At 39.8% G+C, this 23,234-nt stretch overlaps 1 protein-coding gene across 9 annotated transcripts in view; it reads left to right on the forward strand.

Annotated features, from left to right (window-relative positions):
• AOPEP (aminopeptidase O (putative)) overlaps nt 1-23,234 on the forward strand; it is a 347,107-nt gene that overhangs the window by 21,640 nt on the left and 302,233 nt on the right. For all 9 annotated transcript variants that reach the window (XR_012374760.1, XM_073880702.1, XM_073880706.1 and 6 more), the window contains exon 2: nt 19,146-20,081. Coding sequence is in view for 8 of the 9 variants with exons in the window: in XM_073880702.1 (XP_073736803.1) it covers nt 19,285-20,081 (797 nt within the window). In the remaining variant the exon portion in view is untranslated. The remainder of the gene's footprint in view (nt 1-19,145; nt 20,082-23,234) is intronic.

Genomic DNA, 23,234 nt, shown 5'->3' on the forward strand with positions numbered 1-23,234 from the left:
ATGGAATGTTACATTATTATATGAATACATGATTTTTTCTTAAATACAAACATGTAGTGTTGTTTAGTATAATGCAATTTTATTAAGTTTTATTAGATCAGGATTTAAATTTACCTTCCATTTGGTGTATGTGGAAGATTTTGTCACTCCTTAAAATGAAAGGACCTGTAAAATAGTAGCAGCGGAATATGGGATTGTTTAAGAGTGGTGGGGAAGCCTCTGGTGATAGTGGGTGTCCATGCTTGCATGGGGATACAGGGATAGTTCTTGAGCTTTTTCAGTGTTGCCGGTCTCATTCAACTTATGGGTTTAGAATATAATGCACTTTGCTGTGCTTTAAATGGGCATTTTTGATCTAGACTTGGACTGTACTTGAGGCAGTAGCTAGGGTCGAGCCAGACCATATGAATCTAAATTTCAGTTCTGCCATCTAATAATGGTGAACTTGGGGAAGTATTTTAACCTCTCTAGGCTTTAACTTACTCATCTGTAAAATGGAGATGATATAGACCTACCTCACTGGGTAGTGAGAAGTAAATGAAATGTAGTTAATGTGCCTTGCCTGTCTCATAGCAAGCACCCAATAGATGTTAGATGCAGTTGCTAATTGTTGTTCATACTAGTGTATAAAGGTCCAGTACTTTCTCAAAGATTTCTGAATAGTCCAGAGGAGTTCTGAATTGACTGAATCTCAGAAGGGGAAAGACTCTGGTCTCCCTACTCTCTCCAAGGCATTCTAGATTCATGATGCTTGCTTGGGACCAGCACATTCTAGGGAAGTTTTGGGTGAATGGCATTTTCCTGGCCAGCCATAGTCTGGATCTCTTCCACACTTTGTTCCCGGAACCTCTGAAATGTGGAGTGTTTGTGGAATGGGAGTTTCTCTGGCATTTTTTTCAGAAGCTCATGGCTGAATGTGCAGATACTCCATGGAAACACTGGAGTATCAGAGCACTTTGAAAAATTGTACCACCTTATGCTATAGGAGAAAAGCAGTATATTTGTCTCCAGGGAGAGATAGTAAAGGACATGCAAAAAGAGTTTAAGTTACTGGGATGACAAAGTGGACTATATCTAAATCTTCATGAGTGTCGTAAAACTATATTCAATTTTGTATGATTGAGGTATCCATTCAACAAGTGTCTATTAAGCATTTATTCATACTGCCTAGTTTTGTCCAGGAGAGAGTGTTAGGAAACCCCTTGGTTTTTGTTCCTAACACTGCTTCTCAAATCCAGGTAGGATCTTCATGCTTTTTTTCCTGGTGGCTGATTTCTGGGGCTCATCCTGGTTTTCTCTCCTCTCAGAACTGCCTCCATGCACTCCTTTCCTGGGATTTTATTTTTCCCAAGACTGTGCAGATTGGCTACACTTGCCTTAGCTTTCACCTTTCCTTGTCCCTGTAGTTATCTTCAGACCCTTTTGGGATTCAGGATTTTACTGTGAATCCTTATGGAAAAAATAGAAAAAGGTTAACAAAAGCAGGCTTATTTAAAGACTTGGAGTTTTTACAATGACAGTTACCATTTCAGTGCTAAGACAGTAACTGCTAAGATTGTAACTGAAAGACAATTAACAACTGGGGCTTCTGTCTTCCTTGTGCTAAACACGAAGCTCACCATATTCTATCTGTGATTCATCTTATATCTCCCCCATTCCCCTGAAAATCCTTCTTTTCCAATACCAGTAGAGATTGATGAAATCAAGAAAGAGCCATAATGATCCTCCCTGATACCAAGAAGGTAGTTTGCATTTCCAAGGAGCTCCTGCTAGGATGATAGTCTATTTTAATATGTACCCGGGATTTGTTTTAATCAGGTGACAGACATGGAGACAAACTGCCTTCAAAGAAGAGTTTATTATTTACAGTTCCCAAGAGGAGGGGGCACACCATCAAGGAAGCACCAGGGTTGGTCAGGAGGCAGAAGGAGCAAGGGGAAAGCATGGGCATGAGCCTTTATTGTGGTTTCTGGGGGATGACAAGGCAGGGCAAAGTAAGCAGACTTAGGACTGGCTAGTTTGAGTGATTTTGGAGGGCTCTGGGCTGTAGGGGTGGTCCCTAGTCCTTGGTATCTTGCCCTGGGAGGAATTGGGGTGCTGGAATATTGGCTTGGTGTTTGAGGATTAAAGGAGGTGGTTGGGGCTGTGAGCTCTGGATTGGTTGGTTTGTGTAGTAGCTAGCCCTGGTAGGGGTTATCTGTCTGGGATCAGCAAGGCTCCAAGATGTCAAAGCATCATCATATACAGAAAATAAACATGATTAACAGACATTCTATCCAGTGGAGCTGTACTTACCACAAAAGGGTTCTTTCAGCAGCATTTTCTTGTTGAATGATACAAAGAATGGTAAAGTGGCTCCCTGCAGTCCAGGAGTTTATAGTCTAGCTTAGTAGTTAAAGCCTGCATATATCAAATAGTGACTAGTCATGCAGGGCACAAGATTATGTACCAGAATGATCTACAGAGTGCAATGGAAGTTCGGTGGAAGGGGAGACGGAGTGTCCTAGAAGCAGTAGAGAGCAGTGGTAAGAGGACAGGCTACTGGGTTCATCTGGTTTCATCATTTATTTGCTGTGTGGTTTTGAACAAGTTCTTTAATCCCTATGTTTTAGTTTTCTCATCTGCAAAATGAGTTTAATAATAATAGTCCTCATCTTATAGAGTTACTTGAGGAGTAAATGAGTTAATACATAAGAAGTGCTTAGAACAAAGCCCAGCACTTAGTATTCAGTGTTAGCTGTTGTTAGAACTGTGGAGAAAAGTTTGGTGGAGTGCATAGAATTGATTTTTACCTTAGAAGAGAGAGGGGAAGTGTTCCTTTTTGGGGGCCTGGGTTGGTAAGTGGCTGGAAGTGAGCCTGACAAAGTCAGGAAATGGGAGGTTAGTCTGGTAGGATGAGACTGAAAAAATAGTAAGAGTTTTGAATGCTAAGGAGTTTGCATTTTTCTTTAAACAATAGAAATTCATTCGAAGTGTTTTGTTTTTAGCAGAGACATGACATTAAATTTGTGCTTCCAGGAATCAGTCTTGATAAGTATGGTTTCGGAGAGAGGAGAGGCTTGGTACAGAGTGTTTCAGACAGGATAGGTTAAATTAGTATAGTAACAACTCTAAAACCTTTGTGGCTTTAAAAAAGTAAATGTATGTTTCTTGCTTATGCTGCATGTCTGTCACAGCTCAACCGGGTGCTCTACTTATAATCATTCAGTGGTGCCCAGGCTGATAGAATAGCCACCTAGCCACCATCTCATATTTGTTTGCCTTAAGAGAGAGGAGAGAGCACTCTGGAAGCTCAGGTACTAGCAATGAAATATTAAGCAATCACAGGCTTCCAGAAATTGCCATCCTTCCATGTTTGAGGGTTAGGAACCTGGGAAGAAGAACTGGAAATGTTTGTAAATAGCACTAATGACTGCTCATCACCCAGGGTGACTCATTTAGAAGGTTGTTGTATCGTAGTTCAACTACGTGGTCTTGGTTTCTGGATCGGGTTGTTGGAGGCAATGTGGAGAACTGGATAAAAGAAAGAATTTGAAGGAATAGAATTTAAAGGTTCATAATTGATTGGGTAGAGTTACAAAGGTGGGAGGAGTCAAGATGAGACAACTTTTAGACCCAGTGGAGAGTGATGCTGTCTTAACAGGCAGAAATCAGGAAGCCGGTGTGTGTTAGCGAGTGATAGGGGTCAGTTGGATGCCTTGCAGGCCTCCAGAGCTGTGCTCCCTGAGGATGAGTCTGCCAGCCAGTGTTACCACACACTGTGGTTGGTCCACAAGGAGATAAGTACAAAAATAGAGAGTAATCATTTATAAACTATTATAGTAACTATCTTTCCCTTGTTTTGGTTTATTCTTATTGTGCTTATGTTAAATCCGATAATAAAATAATTGGGCTTATATTTTGGATGTTTTTTTACTTTCCTTCTTTTTGTGATTTTTTTTTAAAGATTTTATTACTTATTCATGAGAGACAGAGAGAGGGAGGGAGAGAGAGAGAGAGAGGCAGAGGGAGAAGCAGGCTCCCAAGGAGCAGGGAGCCCGATGCGGGACTCGATCCCAGGACTCCAGGACCATGACCTGAGCCGAAGGCAGACGCTTAACCATCTGAGCCACCCAGGCGCCCTGTGATTTGTTTTGATTATGTTTTACAAAAGTGTTGACCTGTAACAGGAAAAAATAACTAGCCCTTCACCACAGAGAGTTTGAGACACGTTGCCTTGGATACAGGTGACAGGGACTGCTGGAGGTCAGGAGCTGAGCCCTTTCCATAAGGAGATTAGTCAAGTACTGGACATGTGAGCACAAGACAGACTCCAGAATGAGAAGAGGGCCCTGGATTGGGCTTTGGGGGACGTCCATTGTCTGGGGGCAGATATGTAAGAGGCGGTGTAGACTGTACAGTCTACCAGGAATCATCAGAGGTGATGGGAGATTAGTAGTGACAGATGCCACAGAGAGTCAAGGAAAAGAAGAACTGAGGTCAAGCTAGATTTGGCAAGAAGGAAGTCACTGTGAATGTTTAAAAATAAACTTCTGGTGCAGTGGTGTGGGCAGATACAGATTTCAATTATAAGAAATGTGTGATCATAAAATAGAAGAGGGTATGAACTGTTGGCTGGAAAAGTTTGATAGCATAACAAAGGCAAAAGCTAGAATGGTAGCTGTTGGGCCAAGGACGGGAAAGCATGTTTTGCTGTTACTAGAGTTTTGGTTTTTTGTTTGTTTGTTTTTGCTACAGGAGAATCTGAGTAGCTTTAAAGGCTCCCATCAGCTGAGAAGTGGAGGCATAGATGTGGGAAGGAAGGAAGAGGTGGCAGTGGTCCATGGCAGGGGCAGGAGTGGAGAGCAAAGGCGTGGAGTGAACCTGGGGGTGGGAATGGGCACTGCCGAAGAGGAATGGTGCCGTGACCCAGGTTAACTGCTGCAAGGTAGCAGACAGAGGGTGGTTAGAAGGGGAAATGGACGGGAATTTGCCAATGAACGGTGGGGCATTACTGGGGTGGAGCAATGATGTGGTCCGAGTTCAGTGAGCAGGGACTCAGCAGCCCTAGTGAGGGCATCGGTGAAATGGCGTCCAGCCTAGAAAATTCAGCTTCTTATTCTAATCAACACTAAGTGACAGAGTAATGGGGGGAGTCATATAATCCCCAATCATGGTCAAAAGAAGAATAAAAATGTGATAAAAAAAATGGACTTATAAAATTATTTAATTAAACATATCTAATATTTAGAAACACAATCATTATTTATTAAAAGTATGAAAAGAATACAAATGTGATGTTATAGTTACTCTAGACCAAAATTTGAGATATATCGCAAAACTCCTACCTGTCAAAATCATCTGTTAACTAATTTCTCATTTTCATGGAGTTCTCTCTTCTTTTAGGTATTAGAATGGGGTAAGAGCTGGGCAGAGATACAGGGTCTATTGTTTGTGCCCACTCCTCCCTTTCCTGACCAGATTATTTGTCCTCCACAGTCCTGTCCCAGCCCTCAGTTTCCCCCACACCTTTGCTGTTGTCTGTGATGGGCCTCTGGTGTTCCACATGACATTGATACAAGGTAGCATGTCTTGTTACTCTGTAGCATTGCCATGTGGTAGAGGCCATGAGAGAGCAGTTAAGAACACTCTTAAGTCCAGCTCCTTGAGTTCAAATCTTGGTAGTCTTGGGGGGGCACCTGGGTGGCTCAGTCGTTTAAGCGTCTGCCTTCGGCTCAGGTCCTGATCTCAGGGTCGTGGGATCGAGCCCCGCATAGGGTTCCCTGCTCACGCACACATTCTCTCTCTCTCAAATAAATAAAATCTTTAAAAAAATCTTGGTAATCTTGTACACTTAGCTTCTGTGAACATCATTTCCTCATCTGTAAAAGGGAATACTAAGAATAAAAAACATTGCTGGAGATTAGGAGAGTTTCAGATATGTAAGTAAGCACTCAGTAAGAATCAGTTATTTCTTCTTCTAGATAAAGTATCTCTGACAGATGTTTTCACTAGCTTTTGGTTTTTCATAAAACTAACAAATCAAGTTATTTGCCTGTGGATAATGGAGAGTTGTTAGTAGGTCTTGTGCCTTAAACGAGATGGCAAAGAGATAAGAGGGAAGGATAAAGGGATTCCGTGAAGACAAAGTCAGCTTCTGGAGAGGTGTACCCACAGCAGGCTGTGTTAGGATTGATGAGTTCTTTGTTGTATTCGATTGACACATCTAACGGTTTTGACACAGATAAGTTGTTTTCTAGTTTATGAAACCTTTAATTGTTGATAGTGCCAGGCAGCAAAACAGTGTTGATAAAGACACATCTAAGGAGGAATTAGACCTGTAGTTCAGCAGGTAAATAACCTTTCCCGTGCCTTCGGGGGTCAGCCGCCATGGGGCAAGTATGACTTCTTGAGAAAGGGGTAGAAAAGTGAAATTTCCTGTTTTCTATAATGTAATGCGTTCTCCCAGGAATCCTTTTGCCATAACTCTGCTGTAATTTAGTTTAAGTGACACTCTTTTTTTTTTTTTAAAGATTTTACTTATTTATTTGACACAGAGAGAGAGATATTGAGAGAGCGAGTTCCACGAGCAGGTGGAGCGGCAGGCAGAGGGAGGGGGAGAAGCAGGATCCCCTCCGAGCAAGGAGCCCGATGTGGGGCTCGATCCCAGGAACCTGGGATCATGACCTGAGCTGAAGGCAGCTGCTTAACTGACTGAGCTACCTAGGCTCCCTTAAGTGTCACTCTTTAGAAAACTGAAACAAGCTCTACTTTACAAGCAAGTAGCAATCAGAGGGATAAATTCTTTCCTCTTCAAAAATAGTGAAATCACTTCTAGTCTGATCTCTGCAACCCAATGCCTGCTGATAATGTGAGCATAAACACATTAGGCACCAGAGGAATGGCATCTGGATGCTGAGATAGGGTCAGAAGAGCCAGAGTCAACACAGGCTGCCATCAGGGAGGCTGAATTCCATCATATCACATCATGTTCAAGCATAATTCAGGCTAGTCATATACTGATGTGAATAAAATCAGTTTTGTTTTCAGTTTTCACATTTTAGACCTCTGCCCCCACCCTTGACTGGTTATAATATATAAATCAAACCACAGCTGACAGTGATTTGCTTTCTTTATCCGGGAAAAGGCCTTTGACTCTGGTTCTGACTTGGCTTCATTGCACTGATCTTCATCACAAGCACGTTCTGTAATTCCCACAACAACATTAACTCCAGTTGTTGTGTTTTTTTCCCCCTACATATACATATCACAATAGTTCTTTCATTACATGATCGCAAATTATATGCAGTCACCCTTCTATGCTTCATAAAGCAGTAAATTTAAAGAAAAGAGAGGCTATTTAAAACTTGAGACCAGAAGCCACAGTTTATCTTATTTACAGTTTGGCTTAAAGATTAGTATTTAAGTTAATATCATACTACGTGTGGTAATCCTGCAAAGTGCTACATATTTTTATTTATAGTTAAGGGACTAAAGCAAAATCCCCTTTTCAGTATGTTATCTTGCATTATTTACTCAGTGATAAATGACATTGCCTCGCAGGTATGAGTTTTGCAATGAAAGACCCTATTGTAGCATATATTTATACAGGGGGGTATAGGCTGTTAGAATTAGGGTTCCAGAGGGAATTTAAACTGAATATCCTGGTACTTGGTCATTTAAAACATATAACTTAATGTTGTTTTAACACTGCTTTTTTATTCAAAGTAGAACAAAAATAAAAAGAAATGAACAAAAGTTAAAATGCTAGAAACCAAATAAAGTGACTGAAGGCATATTGGCATATCCTAACCTCAAAGATCAAAACTGTAGCAGAGATAAAGGTGATTTTATATGATTGGCTTATTTCTGCTATTTAAAAATAACTTCGACTTTGTTTATTACCTGTTTCAGGCACTGGTGAACCATTTCTATCAAATTGGTGAGATATGAAAATGAGGAGCTGAAAGAAAAGTTCTGAGGGGCCAGACAGTTTAGTAATCACTCAAACCTTTGAGTAGAAAACCTGCTCCATGCTATGTCAATGTGTCCATGATTCATGAGAATTTCTATTGAGGAGGGAAAAAACCAGTTATTTTGGAGAGTGTTAATATAGAGTATGTATTTGTTTTGAAATAGAATTAAAAATTTAAAAATAAATAAGAGGAAATACCAATTTTGAATAAAGTGGAAATTAGTTCAGACCCCGCTCATTCAGAAATTTGGGTAACTTAAGCAGAAATAGGCTGCTGTTTTGGTTAAGTACAAAAATAAGGACTTCATAGCAAATTATTATAAAATAAATAATATTTTAGGACTAATATATGTGAGGCAAGTGTGCTCCCCCAAATTCATTTAACACTTAAAAGATACCATTCCATTATTTTCTGGGCCTCCATTATTTCTGATGAGACATTAAGTGTTATTCTGATGAGAGACCACTTATCATTTGTATCTTTTTCCTCCTGCATGTAATATCATTTTGTACTGGCTACTTTCAAGATTTTTTCCTTATTTTTGGTTTTTAGCAGTTTGACTATGTCGTACCTACGTGTGGTTTCCTTTGTGTTTATCTTGCTTGGGTTTGTTCTCAGATTCTTGAATCTTTAAATTTATATCTCTCACCAAATTTGGAAAATCTTAACTATTCTAAAAATAAATGGTTTCTTTTGCAATACTTTTAGATTTACCAAAAGATTTGCAAAGATGGTATAGAGCTCCCATATGTGTATGACACAGCTTCCCCTGATGTTAACATGTTACGTAATTATGGTATATTTGTTAAATTATAGAAGTAAATTGGCACAGTGCTGCTAAGAACAGTTTTTCCACTAGGGTCCTTTTTTTTCCCCCCCTGTTTTAGGATCCAGTCTAGGATACCACATACATTTTATCATACCCCCAAGTCTCCTTCAATCTATTACAGTTTTTCAGATTTTACTTGCTTTTCATTGCCTTGACATTTTTGAAGAGTACTGGCCAAATATTTTTTAGAATGTCCTTCAATGTGTGTTTGTCAGATGTTTTCTAAAGCTTAGACTGAGGTTATGGATTTGGGGAAGAATACTACAGAGGTAAGGTGCCCTTCTCATCAATTGAATCCTATCAGGGGATAATGATACCAACATATTTATCACTGGTGTTACTAACCTTGATAATGTGGTTAAGTTTTTGTCTGCCAGATTTCACTACTCTAAACTTAGTATTTTTTCTTTCCCATTCTCTATTCTTTGGAAGCAAGTTACTAAGTGCAGCTCATACTCAAAAGGAAGGAAATTAAGCCCTCCCCCTGCCTTCTGGAAGAGGTCGTATCTACTTCTATTCTTTGGAATTCTTCTTTAAGGGAGGTGTACCCTCCCTTCCCATTTATCAATCATTTGTTTTTATCAGAGTAGAGTTATAGGTTATTTATTTTATTCTTTGGGTTCTAATCCAATACCATCATTATTTTCCTGTTCAGATTGTTCTACCTTTGGCCATTGAAAGCTCCTGCAGTTCTTTTGTTTTTTTGAGATGCCCAATCCCCGCACCACACCTTTTTTTTTTTTTTTTTAACTTTCTTCCTTTTTGGGCAGACAGATTAGTAATCGCTCAAACCTTTGAGTAGAAGATGAGCCCAGAGCATCTATATGATCTTGCATTTTTCCTGCCGCAGTCCTAGAATCGGCCCCTTCTCCAAGGAGGCCTGGTTCCTTTCATTGGAAAAGGTATTTAGGAACCATAATCTGGGTGCTGGTTGTTCTCACTGCTCATTATTTTTTAACATATTTTTTGCTGCAGCATTCTTATTCATCTCTCCTTCTTGGACTTAAATTCTATATATGTTGAACCTTTGTCCTATAGGTACCTGTGGTTCTGTTCACTGATTCACATTTTTTCTCTCTGTTCTTCAGATTGTATAATTGCTATATAAATATTTTCAAGATCACTTATTCTTTCTTCTGTAATCTCTAGTTTGCTCTTAAACTTCAGTGAATTTTTAATTTCAGATATAGTAGTTTTCAGTTCTTAGAATTTCCTTTTTTTTTGGCAATTTCTTTTTCTCAGCTGAGTTTTCTTTAGTTCATTGATTATAGCATTTATGTCCCTAATTATAATACTAATATACTATATTAAATTTTTTGCTTGTACTAATTCTGATATTTGGGTCCACTCAAGTCAGTTTCCATTGATTGCTTTTTCTTTAAGTATGGGTCATATTTTCTTGTTTCTTTTTATATCTAATAATTTTTTATTTTATCTTGGATATTGTGATTGCTACTTTTTTTTTTTAAGATTTTATTTATTTGAGAGAGAGAGAATGAGAGATAGCACGAGAGGGAAGAGGGTCAGAGGGAGAAGCAGACTCCCCGCTGAGCAGGGAGCCCGATGTGGGACTTGATCCTGGGACTCCAGGATCGTGACCTGAGCTGAAGGCAGTCGCTTAACCAACTGAACCACCCAGGCGCCCTGTGATTGCTACTTTAATAGAAACTGGATTTATGCTCCTCTGAAGAGTATTAATGTCTTGTATTAGCAGACAGTTACATAGGTGAACTCAAACTTCCATATTTGCCTTCCCCGCAGTAGGCAGAAACAGAAATCTTAGTTCAGTACGTTTAGCCGTACTTGAACTATTTGGTCTGCCCCTAACATGGATGGTTCAGGGATTTGTTAGAAAATTGGGCAGTATATATGCAGAATATGGGACTCATACCTTTTCTGAAGTTTTCCTTCTTTACTATCCAGGTGCTGAGTCACTCCTGAATTCTGTTCTCTGATTTTTTAGCCAGTAATATTGCAGGTTTCAGTCTGAATTTTAGCTGCATATGGCCAACTAGGACATGCCCTCAGGTGAAAAACTATGACAGGGAAACTCAGTGCCAGTCCTTCTCCTAAGTGTCAACTCCCTATAGCTTTTGTCAGCTTTTTGCTCACTCTCACCTGCCTTCAGATTTTTGTTGTTGTCTAGAGTTTATAAGTGCTGCCAGTAGGAGCATTGGTCTGATAAAAGCTACTCTGCTATTACCAGAAGTGGTATTTTCCTTCATTTAAGAGGAAGAAGAATATTAAATGATCAAACAAAAAATGTAAAACTAAAACTATTGAACTGTGAAGAAGTACTCAGTGCTATGAGATCTAATAATTGGGAAATTGACTTAATCAGTGAGGTCAGTAAAGATTTCCTCAAGGACATGGTCGGGGGAGAGAGAGAGGGAGAGAGTTAGTAAAGAGAATAGAAGAAGATTCCACATATTGAATGAATGAGTAATATGGTCCAGCTTTCTCTGCATCTTGGCTTCTTTCTTTGCACGTATTCTTATCCTTTCTCTTTTTTTTTAAGATTTTATTTATTTTATTAGAGAGCTCATGAGCAGGGGCCAGGGATAGAGGGAGAAGCAGACCCCCCCACTGAGCAGGGAGCCCGATGCCAGACTTGATCCTGGGGCCCCAGGGTCATGACCTGAGCCGAAGGCAGTCGCTTAACTGACTGAGCCACCCAGGCGCCCGCTCTCAGTCTTTAAGCATCTCTCGAGGCTTTTGTGATGATGAAAGGGAATCTATAGCTATGGTGCCTATAAAGTTATACAGCAAAGCATGTCCTGCATGAAAACTTTTTAAGCCGGGGGACTTGTGGGTGTGGACCATTTAATTGGTAAAGCAGGCTTTGTGGGCTTCTGGTCAGTATGATTAACTGAATTATAAGGAAATTCCCCTTCCCACTTCAAGTATTTAGAAATGCTGGGTAAAGTGCAACAACGTACACACACCTATGAACACACACACACACACACACACACACACACACACACACGCAAATTCACAACCAAGAAGGAGTTATCCTACTTGACCAAAATGGAGGGGGATTATAAAGTCAGGATGATGAATAGGAGCCTAACCTGAGAAGTTCTGACAGAGGAATGAGAATAGGCTTAATAGCTGTAGGGGGGCAGGGGGGCGGGAAGGGGTGGGGGCCCTGATACCTATCAAGGAAGAGGTACCTGACTATAGACCTAGTACATGTGGAGAACTGAAACTGAGTTATCTGTGTAAAGCTAGAAGCCGTGAAGCGGTGACTGGAGAAAGAAAATTCCATCACACTGTTTCAGTAGGGAGCCAAGGAGATTTGCTGTCTCCTCAGGGTTATACATGGAAAGAATTCCTCAGGCTGAAGGAGCACACTGGATCTTGAGCAAGCCAAATAAAAATAAATCCATATTTAGATACATTGAGTGAAACAATAGAACATCAAAGATAATAAAAAAAATATAAAAGCTACCGGGGGAAAACCATAAATATCAAGAAATGAAGATTGATACCAAACTTCTTATCCAAAAAAAGAGATGTCAGAATATAGTAATGTACTCAAGGTGCTAAGTGAAAATAACTATCAGCCTAAAAATCTACTTAAGTAAAAAGGAAATTGTATTTTCCCCAAATGACTATAACAGTATCTACCATCTCACAGGCTACTCTCCAGTGCAACCCAGGGACCCCCCCCATTAAGATGTGAAGTTGAGTTCCCTGTCCTTGAATCTGGACTAGCTAGCTGTACATAACCATATAGAATGTAGTTGACTTTTGAGGCTAGGTCAGAAGTCCTTTGGGACACTTGCTTTGGGGGCCACCAGTTGCCATATAAAATGTCCCAACTATTCTGAGACCTCCATATTAAAGAGGCTTTGTGTAGCTACTCTGGTCATCAGAACCCCCAGATAAGCCCATCATCTAACTGAGTACCACTGAGTGCTATAGTCATATTCATAAGATGGCCCAGCTGAGTGTTACCCAAATTCCTGACCCACGGAATATAATCAAAGGGTTGCTGTTTGAAGCCACAAAGTTTTGGGTTAATTTGTCAGGAGGCAGTAGTTAACTAGAACAAAATTGAACCCTGACAGAAGGAATGGACTGTATGAATCAGTCATGAGAAAGGAAGCTGGTAAACAAATACAAATAAGTATTGACTTCAATTTTTCTAAGTTGGGTGAGGGTTGTTAAAAACAATGTGATACTGAGACACTGGCAACAATAATCTGGAAGCTGATAGAGAATGGGGAAAAGGAGAAACTGATGATAAAACTTCCTAGGGTCTTTGTATTATTCAGAAGACTACTAGAGATTGACCTGAAGTAGGCATGTTAAAGAAAATAAATAGACTGTATAACTGATGAAGCAGTAGAGGGAAAAAAACTCGGAAAAAATGCAACAAAAAGTAGAAAAAGTAAAAGCTGAGTAGCAAAGAAAATCATAGTAGATGGAAAACACAAAATAATTGGCTGAGAGATCAGTGCTGTTATAACAGTAATCATAATGTAAATAAATTTACTTCAGTTATTAAAAATGATATATATATATTTTTAAAGATTTTATTTTTTTGTCAGAGAGAGAGAGCACAAGCAGGGGGAGCGGCAGGCAGAGCAGGTAGAGGGAGAAGCAGGCTCCCTGCCAAGCAAGGAGCCTGATGTGGGACTCGATCCCAGGACCCTGGGATCATGACCTGAGCTGAAGGCAGATGCTTAACTGACTGAGCCACCCAGGCATCCCCATAATTATATTTTTTAAATGCAGCCAAGTGTTGCTTTAAAAAGATATCCAAGGGAAAAGGCAAAACAACCCAGAGCAGTTAACAATAAAAATAAAGGGATAGAAAAGATACATCAGGAAAAAACAAACCAAAAGAAAGCAGGTATGACAATACCAATCTCAGGCCAAATGGAATTTCTAGGTGTTTTATCCAGGAAACACTTGCACATGTGCACCAGCAGACATATATAAGGATGTTCATTGCAGCATGGTTTGTAATAATGAAAAATTTAAAAGAATTTAAGTATTAGCTGAGAAATGTAAAGACAAATTGTAGAATATTCATATAGGGACACTAAGCAGCAGTTAAAGGAAACGAGCTAGATTTATGTGCATCTGTATGGCTGTATTTCAAAACCATTGTGTGAAAGAAATAAGTTACAGAATAATATGTCAGTGTGACACTTTTAAATACAAAATAATACATTTGTACTTCTAAGAGTCCTTCTAATTCTGAAATTATTTTATTAAATTTCACAGTAATAAGCTATGTTCCTATGATTATATGCATTTGAATGTCTGAGGAACTATGCTCAGAAACAGTATACTTTTCGGTATATAAAGGTATATAAACTAGCTGTCATTAAGAACAATCATTGTATCCTACAGAATGAACACACTTGGAATAGCAGAAAGCTGTCTTCCTCTGAACAAGTAGTCTGTAGAATTAAATATTTTGTAACTACTCATAGTGTGCTCAGTACTATATAGTAAGCATTTTTGCAATTTCTCCCTTTCTCTTGAGTTGCTTATAGGAAAAGAGATGTGGCATAGAGGGACCGGTGAAGGCTCAGTCATTAAGCATCTGCCTTCAGCTCAGGTCATAATCCCAGGGTCCTGAGATCGAGCCCCGCATCAGGCTCCCTGCTCAGTGGGAAGCCTGCTTCTACTTCTCCTACTTCCCCTGCTTGTGTTCCCTCTACGCTGTGTCTCTCTGTGTGTCAAAAAATAAAATATTTAAAAAAAAAAAAGAAAAATTGAGAGCTATTTGGAGGAAGATGGTGGTTAAGCATAACTTTCTACTAGACCTATGCAAGCCAGAACCCCTATTCTGTGGATAACGAGAAATTATAAATGCCCTCAGATGTCACTTCCACAGATATTTACTCAGAACCTACTATGTGTAGGGCATTCTACTTAACGTGGTCATGCACAGAGAGATGAATCAGGAATCCCTAGTTGCTTATAGACCATTGGAAGGTAGAGGTAGCTGCAAAATGAAACAGGGTAAGTTGAGGGTCATGAGAATGATACCCATGGCCTGTAGCTTGAAAGGAGAATGAAATTACTCCCTTTAGAGGGATCTGGAATGGCTCTACAGAGGCTATTTTACACATTTGTAGATGTGTGCATTTCCGTTTGGGTGGTGGAAAGTGGCAAGGCAGTTTCTTCCCCGTGCCATAACTCTGTTTAGTATTTGATCCTCCCTTCCTCCCCCTCCTCCCGCCTTTCTCAAGAAAAATATTGCTGTACATTAATTCTTTTAAAGCCTTTAATGGTGTTGCTGAGACAATCATTTAAGCATTTAAAATACATAGCACGTAGTACACTTATTTTAGAGGCAGCAGTGGTTAGCCACTAGAAACTAACCATTGGGTTTGATAAAGGGGGGAATTTTATATGTTATGGCTTATGACAGAGAATGGAAAAATGCTTCAGTGAGACGGGCTGGCATTTTAAATTGGAGCACAATAATGGCAAGAAGTGCTGAAGTCAACAGACTGCTTAGAAATATGGTTATTATTTGCTGAGAGAGGCCTTACAAGGTGGCCATGTACAAGCATTTGCAACCACAGTAAGTTCAGTTCTTCCCCAAACATGGGACTGTGACCCTGATTGACATCAGTGAGAGTTGTATAGTTGCAGAGAAAGGAGATTCAGGTCATCTAAGAAGCCAAGGCAAGGAGGAAATAGGTGTAATAAGCAGCGAATTCTAACAGATTCACACATTATACATAACTTAGGTTGGAAACCAGACAGAGGTGACCGTGATCTGAATCTTCTGGGGCTGGCCCGAAACTTCTCCTTTTACCCCCAAAGCTATTAGAATATGAATTGAGTCTAGTCCACACAACTTGAAGATGGTAGACAAGATAGAATGAGAATATAGAAGACAGTCTTATGAGGTGACATTTGATTTATGACTTGGACAGTATGAAGGAAATGGCCACAAGAGCTGGAGGATGAGAATTCCAAGGGAAAGAATCAGCAAGGAGAAAAGCATCAGAATTGAGTGACCGAATTGCTTTATCTCTCTGGGCCTCAGTGTCATCATTTGTAAAACTGGAGAGTTCGACTAAGTGAGCCCTAAGGAATTTGTCAGCTCCAAAATGCAAAGAAGTAAAGACTTAGCTAACATAGGCAACAGGGTTAAATGTTTGGTTTGTTTGTTTTTTTCCTGGTTTAATTGAGATATAATTGACATATAACATTGTATTAGTTTTTAAGGTGTACAACATAATGCTTTGATGGATGTATTGCAGTGTTTGTTTTTGAAGATGGTAGCCCTGGGGGGTGTTGGAAACATTAGGAACAGGATGGAAACATTGAGAGGAAGAAAATGTTGGCAAGAGAAACATTTTTTTGTCAAATGCAACAAGATTCCAAATTAGTGGAAGGAGATAGTGTTCCGGGGCGCGGGGCGGGGAGGGGGTGGGGGAGCTCTTTCTTCTTTCTGATGTTTCCTGTCTTGTGAGGGGAGCTTAATTACTGTAACGTTGCTGATCACTTTAGTTCTTCTACCTTAAGGGAGGTGGAGTGAGAACACGAAATTGAGCATGTTCTGCTCTTTTCAGGTCTTCCCTTTTGCTTTTGGGCAGCAATCCTGAACTTGGAGAGCTTTTCTCCTTACTTCCCCAGGCCCTAATTCTTTCCTGGGGAGGGTACCCTCTCCTCTGGGAGCTTTGACCTGATCCAGTGTTTCCTGTGACCCTGTGGGTAAATCTTTTGAATTTGGGGATTCAATTTTCAAGTACCTTTGGCTCCCACACTAAATCATATTGTTCAGTTTAGCCTTCATCAGTAATAATGGTGATATTTTGGTATCCCTCTGCCATATCCTCATCTTACTTTTTGGTATGTTCAGAATTTGGATGGGCAAGAAGAGTGCCATTCATTTGGCCCTTTCAGACCCCAAAAGCTAGGATTCAAGGGGAAAGGAATTAGCTTTGGTGAGAAGGGATATTGTCTCCTCTGAATCAGAAAGGAGAAGGCAGTAGTTGTGAAGAACTACAGATACTTGAGCCATGATGGAGTTTCAGAGATTTGAAATCATCTCAGTAAAGTAGGAGGCCAAATAATCAACTGAGAATGAGTCAGCAGGCATGGAACTAGAAAGTTAAAAGAAGAAAAGAGTTAGAACTGCAACTATGGGGAGTGTACTCAAGAATCCACCCAAGAGCAAACTGTTGCCAGTTAGGGTGACAAGGTGATATTAACAGGCTTGGTTGTGGTTGGGGCTCGAAGGCCGCCTTGTTATCTGCCACCAGTCACAAAGCAGTGGTGGAAACTGCTCTGTAGTATATGTTTGAGTCTTAAATTATATTAAATTTCACAAATAAATGAAAGGATCTATTAGGGTTAGACAATGAATGGTTATATTTATATTGTTACACAAGTTAGACAGTTCTTCAGACATGGTGTACACAGCCACTAAGTTAACCCTTGTCTCAGCTGATTCAGATTTTCTTCTTGTCTGTGTGTGTGTATATACTCAGGTTTTTAAAAAAAATATTAAGTAAGGTTTTTTAAAGAGCCCAATCAACAAAAGACTGCATATTAGCAGCCCCAAACACCAACAGGATGACGTTTTAACATCCGTTGTTTTTCATTACATAGATATACCCAAGGGCTTTATTGAAGGTTGTTATTCCTTACACGACAAGTTCAATTGCTTTCCTGCAGAAAAGGAAATATTCTGCCTTCTTCCTTTTGCCCATTGATTCTTCTAGAACCAAGGGGAGTGCCAGCTTCTTTATAAAGTAATCTCAAAGTATTCTTTGCATCCCTGATTTCTCTCAATTCCCATTACTTTAAAAAAAGCAGATTGTATATTCCCACATGCAGTTTGGTGAAGGGTGGGAGAATAGGGAGTAAGGAAGGATTTCAGGAGGTGATTGTATTTAAACTGGGTGTGGAGAAAGAACAGAATTTGGCAGGTGGCTGTGGGTGCACTCCAGGTATGGCACATGGCTTAGTCCAAAGAGCATGGAGGCCTGGTGTCTGGTCATCTTTAGGGAGCAGAGTGTTGAGCAGGCCCTTTGGCTAGAGGACAAGGATGCAAAGGGTGTATGGTCTCTACGACTGGGAAAGTAGCATGAAGTCAGATTTTTTTACCCCTTAGGGTGGGTAAGATTTTCCTGAGGAAATAGGCTGTGGAGATGTAGAAGGTGAAAATTAAGTAGGTTTGATTTCTGGAATGAGATTCTAGAAGGAAGAGAATTAAGAGTCTAGTAGACAGGCACATAAAATCTGAGGGGAGGTGAGGAGCAGTTAAACAGAATGAAAAGGGAGGGCTCAGTTTTACTTGAAAAGCTGGTGATACTGTTTTGTAGTTGATACAAGAATACCTCCTGATATTTAGAAATACAAAAATTATTTTAAATATATCTACTCTGTCAGAGTTGTTATTCCCCCCCCTTTTTCATTTTTGGTAAAAGAATAAAAAATAAAGAACAGCATACGCTGAAAGAAATCAGGTACACAACAGGGACTGAAATAATTTGTAATAATTTTTCTTCTAGGTGGATTGCTATTATGAAATAAGAATACATTTTGATTCAGAACTTTTATGAAGAACTTGGGCATTTTATTACAACATCTGTTTCTACATTTTAATTTCTTTTTCCTTTTATAGATATACGCATACTTTTTTTTTTCCAAATGAGAAGACTTTTTTTTTTTTTTGCCACAAGAAGGCTATTATCCAGAATGTTAATGGGTTTTCAGCTATTAAGATGTAATGATATACCTTGAGTATTTAACTATAAATTTGAAAAATCTCCATGAACAATCTCAAAGGAATACTTAGAATGCACTCCTGGTAAATTGGCTCATTTTCCTGTAATTTACTGGAAGTGCTGATATGAGAGCAGTCCTAATGTGAAAAGTACATTAATCCCTGGAGTTACATTTTATGTATTAAATTATTATTCTCAAAGAATAAAACGTATGAGGCCATTTAGCCTTCATTCACATTTGTTACTTAGAATCACAGTAGAGAAACAATCACTTATCTTTGATGCACAAAATTAGAAACGATGCATTTAATATCTTTTAAAACAAGAGGCACAGTGACGCTCTGTTATGCTTTTGCATAACAATTGTTCTTTCCCAAAACAAGGACTGTTCTAGTTAAGAGCACCATTCTTCGGGCTTTGTGGAGGCCCCTTTCGTTCCATTGGTAATTGAAATATTTTTAGAAACCCATAATGCAGCTTTCTTTGATGTCAGTCAGAAAGATTAGTCTGCCTTCTAGCCCTGAGCTTCTACCACACTGGGGGATTATTTAAGGAGGTAGTCAGTTTGCTGAAGCAGTGGTTGTAGGAACACTTAGGGTCTTGTTTGGAATTTTGTCTAATTGTGTTTTTCTTCTTTGCCAGGGGACTGAAAGTTGTGGAACCACAATTTGTGACACCAGGTGTTTTTTTGGTAAGCAGCCATTTATGATTCCGGAAGATTAAGGCAGATAGGAAGCCCCTTCTGAGATTGTAACAAAGCTCTCGAACAACAACCGACACCATGGACATAAAGCTGGACCCTTCCCGGGATGACCTGCCTCTCATGGCCAACACCAGCCACATACTTGTGAAGCACTATGTACTGGATTTAGATGTGGATTTCGAAAGTCAAATCATTGAGGGCACCATAGTGCTTTTCTTTGAGTCTGGGGACAGATTCGAGAAACAGAGTGGTTCCACCAAGGACACCTGCCGATCAGAGTCAAACGAAGCCTGCAGTTTTAGGATGCCTGCACCCTGCCATAGTCCTGTGACAGATACAAGGACCTTCTCATCTAAAACAGGATATAATGATTTTGCAATCTGTGGTAAAGGTGAAAAAGATACTTCTGGTAAAGATGGTAACCATGACAACCAGGAACAGGCTTCTGGGATTTCTAGCTCAAAGTACCGCTGTGACACAGGGAATCATGGGAGTGAGGATTTTTTGCTAGTGTTGGACTGCTGTGATTTATCTGTGTTGAAGGTAGAGGAGGTGGATGTTGCTGCTGTGCCAGGTATTGACAAATTTACAAGGTCTCCCAAGCTCACAGTTGTTTCCGAGGAGCTCAGGAATCAGATTGTACATGAACTTGTCACTCTGCCTGCAGGGCGTTGGCGGGAGCAGTTAGACTATTATGCTGGCTGCAGCCAGGCTCCTGGCTGTGGGGAGCTCCTGTTTGACACTGACACTTGGAACTTACAGATCAGGAAGACAGGGGCTCAGACAGCTACTGACTTTCCTCATGCCATAAGGATATGGTACAGCACCAAACCCCAGGGGCGATCCGTTACATGGACCTCAGACCAGAGCGGCAGGTAGGTTATCCGGGTGCTCCACAGCCCCCTGCCTGTTAATCTCACACACTGGGAGATGAGCCTTTGCACGGATGCTCTTTGACAGGGGACGGTCTCGGCAAGGATGCTTCTCTCTATTCTGTGGCATTACCCATCTAGCCTCAAATCCCTAGGCCCACAGTGAAGTAGGTGAATTCCCAGGCATGCTCAACTCTCAATAGGATTATTTCCTTAAATCATGATGAAAAGATTACTTTATTTTCAGCCCCTATATTTCACAGTTAGGAGATTGAAAGGCAAGCCTAATGATTAAATCCCGAGCCTAGCTCTCCGTTGGGATCTCTGCTGGCGACCTCAGTGCTATAGATGGGAGTGATACATGTCTCTGAGCAAATCCTTTCTCAAAGTTCCTTCATATTCCCCCCGAGGGAATAAACTGCCACCAAGTTGGGTCAGTCTGAAGCCTGGCCAAGGGCTTCCAAATAAAGCCAGCTCTGCTTTGGGACTTTCTTACTGAACCTGTCTTTTGGCAGCCGTGCCTCTCTGGACTCTGTCACTTATCATATAGTGTGAACCCCCAAACACTGGAAAGGTCTGTTTCTGAGGCGCATGACACAGCCCTGCCGAGACTGCACACTTGCTCCTTTGGCCGCGGTTCTTCCCATTTGACCCCAGGAGACTCCGGGTTTTTAGTGTGGAGAGAAGGGATTGATGAGGTATTGAGGTGTTCAGGCAGCCGTTTGTGCTTTTCTTCTTGCCCTTCCTCCAACAGTTGTTCAGGGTTCTTAGAATTTGAGAATTTTAAAATCAAACTTCATTGATTCCTCATTATTTTACCTGTTTGTGCTAATGTACTGCAGATCAATACAGTAATTATTGCAGAGTTTGGCTGGAGGAAGGCTGATCTCAATGAACTTGTTTTGAGCTCTTTCTTTTAGAGCATGACTCCCTTGACAGAAGCAGTGGTCTTGGGAAATTGCTTAGATCTCTTCCCCAACCCACCCCCAAAAACCTTTTAGATTTTTTTTTTTTTTTTTTTTAAGCATCACTTTGACTTTGAGCTCTAATTATCCTTCTCCTCACCTCTAGTCTTACCTCTCTGCTCTGGTCTCCCGCCCCACTGAGAATGAGTTCACCTCTTGTCTTATTTCTGTTGGAGTCTGAGGCAGCCTTTGAGAAATTGCAGGGTTGGTGCAAACTTACACCAGTACAAAAGCATACTGATTTATATATAGAATAACTTATTGGATATTCTTGTGAGACCATGAGGGAAAGAAACAGGTGTTCTTATTGTATCTTTAAAGTTTTTTGAAATTATTAAGGGTAGGGTTCTCAGTAAGATTTAATAAAATATGGCTTCTGAATACTTAATTTAGGAAATCATAGTTTTTAACACTCCCAGATACTTCATTTCTGAATTAGAATAATGGGGAAGAAGAATCTATTGACAGTAGTTGGAAGAAATACTCATTAATGGCTTCAAACATGGCTTTCTTCTCAGTGCTCACTACCCAGAAAGAGATTAGACTTGTGAATTACATTATTACATGTCAGGTGTTGAGTAGGAATGAGTTACAGATAAATGCTGATTTCCATAAAGAAACCGAAGAGGTGCTTGGGCATATCTTTTTCCTGCAAAGATTGACTTGGCAGATTTACTCGTGATGTCTCCTTTTCTGATAATTCAATAAAATGCATGACCATAGCAGGAGTTTAAACTGTATCCTTGGGAGTTCGTGATTATATGTTAGTAAATAAATGGCACATATGCAGCCTTACAAGAATAATAAATTTTGTTTCACAGAAGAAATCCTCAAATGATGTTTTCTCTCCCTTTTGTCTTTTTTGGGGGTAATTTTATTACAATCAAGATAATCATCCATGAATGGCCACCAAATCTTTCTAAACTCCTCCACATGCTTACAAATAAATCTGGGTGTATATTGGTAACTGTTTGGATACTTTAAGGACTTTAAAATGCCTAAGGATCCCAGGTTGCTAGACAGAAAAAATTCCTTAGTGATAGGAGCAGATAATAATCATCAGGGTTACAAAGCCTTATGAATACAATTGTGTGAAAATACATAAAATTTTACAATTGTGTGAAAAGTAAAATTGGGTAGAGCTTATTTTCTCCAAGGCATAGAGTCCATATTTACTGAAACTAACATTTTATCCTTGAGTGGCAGAATACTATCAGCATACCTACATTCTTAGTCCTGGATACAAAATGTTTTATTCTCATTTTACAACTAGGAGAATTGAATAAAGTTACTGAAAGCGCCTTGAAAAAAATCCATGTTTCAGTTGTGAAAGGGAGCTACATTTCTTACTTTTGATCTTTACCATGTCCCTTATTGTATGTAAAGATTTCAGTACATTTAAAAAATATATTAGCTTTCAGTGAATTTCTATTTTTAAGCAGTTATTGGACAGAAACTTAAGAAAATCTCTAAATTGGTACCTTCCCTTTCAAGTTCCGTCAGTGTCTTCTCCCCTTGTCACCCTCACCCTACCCCATGTTGAAAATAAAACTTAAATTATTTAGTTTGATAATATATAAATAAGAGATCAAAGGATTCCAGGATGGAATGCAAATTATGACAAAACAATCAAATTATACTAAAAATGTATGAAGCAACCTCACTGAAGGGGCTTGGGGACAAAGGTGCTGACCTAAGTCTCTTTGGAAATGAGTGGAGTTTGTAAGACTAAAGGCAAAAGGAACTGTGCCTAAATACTGTGCTGTAGTTGATAAAGTTATTTCCTATGGGTGTACCAGTTAACAATTCTAGTACCACTATATGTGTATACTGGAATTGAGCAATTAAGTAAATTAAGTAAATCTGGGAGCCAGGTTTCTCACTGTTGAAGTGGGAGGTTACAGATGAGCAAGAGGAATAGGCTAGAATGATCCCTGTGGTGTAATAGATTAGAATGGGAGATATCACTATAAACTCATGTTTAATGTTTAGTTTAAGATGGATACAGATGGTTGCATATAGAAATAATTATAAATAGTTGTTTTCCAAGGATTAGCATGCACACATAAATTTCCTCGCTTGCCATCTGGGAGGGTCTAGAAGCACAGTGCCTGGGTCTTGGTTTCTAATACCACTCTCCAATAATGAAACCAGGGCTTCTTGGAGGAATGGCTAAGACTGTAGGAAATAT

Source organism: Callorhinus ursinus, unplaced genomic scaffold (assembly GCF_003265705.2).
Source record: "Callorhinus ursinus isolate GAN/ISIS: 27379988/994484 unplaced genomic scaffold, GSC_fseal_2.0 scaffold39, whole genome shotgun sequence".
NCBI classification, from domain to species: domain Eukaryota; kingdom Metazoa; phylum Chordata; class Mammalia; order Carnivora; family Otariidae; genus Callorhinus; species Callorhinus ursinus.